The following is a 5,666-nucleotide window of genomic DNA, read 5'->3' as shown; positions in this document are numbered from 1 at the left end:
ACTCAGTCACGAGCAGGGCTCAGCTGTCTATCATGACGTGAAACTCCCTTTTTAGTTCCAAAGTACTAATTAAAAACCAAACTTATCAGAAAAATTATGCATGCATATAACAGCAGCGTGATACCTAAAATGACAGAAACCATATATTTGTAATTGGATTTCTTTTGTTTAGCCCATCTGCAACATGTTTTGGTTTTGGTACAGGAACACACAAGAGTTTGTTTCCCAGAGCACAGAAGGATATCTTCAGATGTCTGATCAACAGATCAAATATATAGTTTACAGTCATATAAAACAGCTGGAGAAGCTGCAACTATAGAATTACTTTAATAATGAATTACTTAAAGGTATGTAACATTTAGGAAGATCTATTGTCAGAAATAGAATATAATATTCATAGCTATGTTTTCATTAGTGTATGATCACCTGAAAATTGTGAAAGAATTGTGTTTTTTATCTTCTACGGAGTCCACCATGTTGAACCTCCATGTTTCTACAGTAGCCCTGAACAGACAAACCAAACACTGACTCTAGATGGGACCTTTCACAGTTTTGGCAAGTTTTGTGGCCACCATAGTTTCTCCTACACACTTGGTTGAGTCAAGTTAAGTCAAGTTTTCAGTTGGTTGCAATCTGCACTCTCATCACTAGAGGCCACTTAATCTTACACATTGGTACTTTTCACAGACTTCATAATCAGTTGACTGACATATGACTAATTCTTTTAGCACTAGTTTGACTTCTTGACTTGACATTTGGATTACTGAATGTATTATAGTTATGAGTTTTAGTGTCCAGTGGTTCAAATGCTGTTACTACTACTACTATTAGTAGTAACTACAAAATCTTGGCAGTTTGAGACCTCAGTACACAAATATAGTTCCTAGGTCTTTTACAACCAGTTCTGTCAATACCTTATTTAGTCATCTGGATTCTCTGTACTGCTGAGTTAAAGTTTTTAGATATCCCACATGTTTGTTGTCTTACTGAGTTTCAATATTGCTCTCAATATATTGGTATCAATGTCAGCATACTTTCAGTGACTTGAATTCTGGTCCTACATCAAATCCATCCAAGTACTTGTTGGGCAGGAAAAGATAGCAGTAATGTCCCATTGTTGGCTCCAGCGGAGGACAGTGAATGATCACCAAAGCAATCTGAACTGTTGTAATGTTCTAAGGGAAAACACCTGGAAAAAAATGTCATTCCCCTCTTATGAGAATCCTCATGATCAGAGAGGATGAATAAAGCAGTTAATTTAGTTGCAGGCTCTTTTGAATGTTTGACAGCTTGAACATTGTATGGACATCAGTGGGATGTCCTGTCAGTCTGTCTGACAAAGTAATGGGTTTTCTGCAATGGAAAAATTTGATGTTCATTCTGTTCAAACCTGGCAGCACCTTTAATAGATAGCTGCAATGCCCTTTCATACATACAGAAACATAGATACCACATTCTCAATTGGATGTGCGTCTGCGCAGTCACCATATTGGGGAGGTTGCCTGTTTATAGATCGCCGCCTGCCTGTTCTAGTGGCATAGAGCAGAATATATCTGCCCCTAGTAACTGAATGAATTCCTACAAGTAACCAGTATCCCATCCACTCACCCATCTCACATTTATAACAAACCAAATGTAGTTATTTATCATTCAACATCATTCAACAAGTTAGTCAGTTTCGTAGTACAGTCTGCATCTCTCAGTATTGTTAATTAGCAGGTCTTGACCTCCACAATATGGCAACTGTGTAGATATATGGCGCTGCATACAGTAGCGGCCAATGGGGTAGCTATGTGCCTATCTCTGTGTTAAAACATCCCTATAATAAAGGATGTATTCACACTGCATGCAAAAGTTGCCCAATTGTGCTCAAATGTGAGTCAGTTCTGTATTTTTCATGAAAGTATGAGCAGCACAGATCACATGGAATCTGATCTTTTCAGTTCTGATTTGGGCCACTTGAGGTGTGATTTTTATTTTTTTGCAACGTGACCTCAGTGTGAACAGTCATATCAGAATTTGTACGTCACTCTACATCGACATTCATCCCAATTCTGCACTGGGAGGAGTCACTCGGCTGTGATGGAGATCACCTAGTCACTACGTCTTCACAGAGTCCTGATCGGCGCAGCATTCCAATATTGATTTAGAATTATATTGTCAATGTTATAAGTGAAGCTTCAAACTATTCAGCACTGCCCTAACAGTCAACTGCATTTTTTCCAGATGGTCGCTAGTTCAAGTCCAGCACACACCACAGTATAGAGTGTGGAGCTGGAAAGGTGCCAGTTCCACCTCCTGGGTGCTGCGGAGGTGCCCTTGACATGGCTCCACACCCCTAACTGCTCTTGGGGTGTAGCAGCCACGTTAGCATGTCTATAAGCCCTGTGTGTGATAGTATTTCATGCATATGTGTGTAAAACCCTGACTGAAAAAGAATTTCTCCATTGAGGATTAATAAAGGTAATCTTCTTAAAATGCAACAAATTTGTAATTATGTTTGGTACAATGCATCTTTTTTAATAGATTACAAATACAGGCCTGTAGTTAATTTATAGAAAATAATTTAGATTGCAATATAGGTCTACACAATATGGTTAAAAACATCATATTGGGATTATTTCGATAGATATTGTGATCCAGGGGGAAATTTGTTTGCTACAGTTGCTCATTTGACCTTTTTGTGTTGACTAATTGCTGCTTCTGCAATTTGCATATTGCCCTTGGCCATATTGCAATTTTGATAGAATTGCGATTAATTGTGCAGCCCCATTACAATAATGATCAGAACATTTTCAATCAGACATTGTCCTCAAGTAATTCAGCCCTACTTTCTAGTCTGGACATCCTACACAAAGATGTCAGACATTAGAATGGGATAATCTTGTGAGTGCTTTTACTGACAGTGTGACTGCTTTTATTCACACTTGAATAAAATTATTAAGTTCTAATGAGCTGCATTCATTCTGCTGATCATTTGTTTTCTTGCTCTGTTTTCAGAATAATGGCTGAAGGATAACATCCAAGGAGTTCCGTTCCCTTAACTTAAAGTGACCCCACTTTCCCCTTATTTTACTTTCATCTGCACTTTTAAAACCTCCCCTTGCTGAACTACTGGGAGTCCTGCTTCAGCGCAGTGCCCTGTTTCTATGGGGTTTCATGGAATGCATGCATTCCACAGTAGGATCATGTAAATTCATTTAATTGGATAATCCTCCTCCTGACACCCTCCTGACCGAAAGACAGGATGACTCTGAAATTTGAAATAATTATAATGTGACCTGCCCATCTGATATTGCCACTGTGGTCTGTAGGATTCTCACTCTGGTTCCTTCACTTGTTCCCCCCAATTATCTAGTGTCATTGGGCCATGGTTCGCAAGAAAGGTTCTCTTATACTATGTGGTGCTTTCCTGTTTGTCGCCTGGAATGCTTTGCTTCTACTTTATCTTTGGGGTCGCCCTCCAATCGGCCGCCTCAGAGAAGGCGGTGGAGCCGAACCAGGAGGAAAGGAGGAGTGGGACGTGGGCAGAGGGAAAGAAGGTCAGATCAACCTGGCTGGAGAGGTGATCCGGCTGGCAGAGGAGGTCGAACTTCAGCTCGAGACCCAAAAAAAGCTACTAAAGCAGATTGAAAGTCACAGGGCAGTGTGGGCTCGGCAGAAAGACCTTGGTAAAAGAGAAACGGACGATACAAAAGAAGTCAGAGAAGAGGTTATGCACAAGGCACCAAAGCTTCCAATTCCTCTCAAAGACGGTGTGGATGTCAGGGACCAAAGTGAAGTAAAAGATACACAGAATCCTGTTCATACAGTAGCTTCAGACTCTAAGTTAGACCAGCACCAGGCCGTTGAAATAAAGAAAGAGATTGTTAAGAACAATATATTGGCTACTTCCGTTGTCAGCCCAGATGTCATCATTCCCATTCTAGTCATTGCTTGTGACAGAGTGACGGTAAAACGGAGCCTTGACAAACTGATACAGTACCGCCCTTCTCGTGAGCTATATCCAATAATTGTCAGTCAGGACTGTAGCCACGCGGAGACAGCTCGTGTGATTGGCTCATATGGAGATCAAGTGACGCACATAAGTCAACCGGACCTCTCAGACATCAGAGTCCGGCCAGAGCACAGGAAGTTCCAGGGCTACTACAAAATTGCCCGACATTACCGCTGGGCACTCAACCAAGTGTTTAACACATTCTCCCAGTCTACTGTGGTCATAGTGGAGGATGACCTAGAGGTGAGTGCTGTCTTTTGCCTCGTTCACATTACCACTCATTACGGTAGGCAATCATCGTGATACCTCGCTTTTTTGTGGCATTTGGTTGTTACTGGCATCTGTAAATTATGTGTCACTGATGAGTGCAGGCACCAGCAGGCATCCTTAAGTATAGCAGAGAGAAGTTGAGAAAGAGAAGAGACAGATGGCTAAGCAGCGACAAGTACTTGAAATCTTGGTAGACGTCAAAAGACAGAAAAAAGCTAACATGGGCTGCAACTAGGAATGGGACGATATATGATATTACCACGGATCGCAATAAAAGTGATTCCAGTGCATTTTAGTGATATTTTATGAGTTTTAATCATATTTTGATGATTATCGGGATAATATCATGAATAGGGATGGGAATTGATAAGATTTTATTGATATCAATGCCATTATCGGCCCGATTCTTTATCAATTCCCTTATTGCAGTGTTTTCCAACCTTTTTCCTAAAGGGATCCCCTTTTCTATAATTTAGTGAACTGCTGACCCCTGACTAAGACATATTTTATGGATATTTCATATTTCATAAAATGTACAATAAACCCAAATGGTGAACTCTGCAAGAATCTGCAAGTAATTTGGATGAATTTTGAGCTGTTCATTTCCTGTTTAGGTAACTTTTTATACAGTCATAGTCGTTTTTTGACAATTTCAGTGTTTTTTTGTTCCTGGCAGTGACATTTGTGTAGAGTGTAAAATGGCATTGATGGAATTAAAAACCATGTTACATAGAAAGATGTTTTAGCATATTCCACATTTGAAATTGGTTGTGGCTTGCTTTAGCCACTTGCTTTAGTCATATTTTGATGACACAATTAACAGTAATTTTAAATCCCTGCCCTCAACTCAAAAACATTTTAACAATCCACAACAGTATGCCCCTCTCAGACTGCTGTGTTTCATGGAACTATAATGTCTTAAGAATAATAGATAGCCTGTTTGTACCATGGCTAAGTGTATAGCATAGGCTTAAAGCCTACAGTAGAGGACGTGGTTAGCCTAGCTTAGCATAAAAACTGGAAGCAGGGGTAAACAACTAGCCTGGCTCTGTCTAAAGTTCAAAAATACACCTACCAACACTGATTCAGTGTTCACTGATTAACATGTTGTATCTCATTTGTTTAATCTGTGCACAAGCACAAATGTAAAATCAGTTTGATGTTTTATGAGGGGAAAATGACTTAGCCAGGCCCCCCCGAATCAGCCCCCAAGACACATACGACTGACATGTAAGAAAATTTGTACGCATGTGTACCATGATCGGACAAGCCAAAAGGGCTTTGGACCCATAACTCAAACCCAACAGTAAGTCAGCCATTTTGAATTTCGTGGTCATTTTCGGTGATTTTTTTTCACGAATGAACTCCTCCTAGGGAATTTATCGGATCTACTTCAAAA

General features: G+C 40.1%; 1 protein-coding gene across 2 annotated transcripts in view; it reads left to right on the top strand.

The window, feature by feature from the left end:
- The window catches only part of mgat1b (alpha-1,3-mannosyl-glycoprotein 2-beta-N-acetylglucosaminyltransferase b), a 15,201-nt gene that overhangs the window by 3,296 nt on the left and 6,239 nt on the right, over positions 1 to 5,666 (top strand). For both annotated transcript variants that reach the window (XM_035681208.1, XM_035681209.1), the window contains exon 2: positions 3,001 to 4,240. In XM_035681208.1, coding sequence (XP_035537101.1) covers positions 3,371 to 4,240 — 870 coding nt within the window. In that variant the 5' untranslated portion in view covers positions 3,001 to 3,370. The remainder of the gene's footprint in view (positions 1 to 3,000; positions 4,241 to 5,666) is intronic.

This window comes from Morone saxatilis, unplaced genomic scaffold, assembly GCF_004916995.1.
Source record: "Morone saxatilis isolate NCDOM2014 unplaced genomic scaffold, NCSU_SB_2.0 Contig9, whole genome shotgun sequence".
Lineage (NCBI taxonomy): Eukaryota > Metazoa > Chordata > Actinopteri > Moronidae > Morone > Morone saxatilis.
Note: the sequence above shows the minus strand (reverse complement) of the source record. Positions and strands in the feature narration are given on the sequence as shown.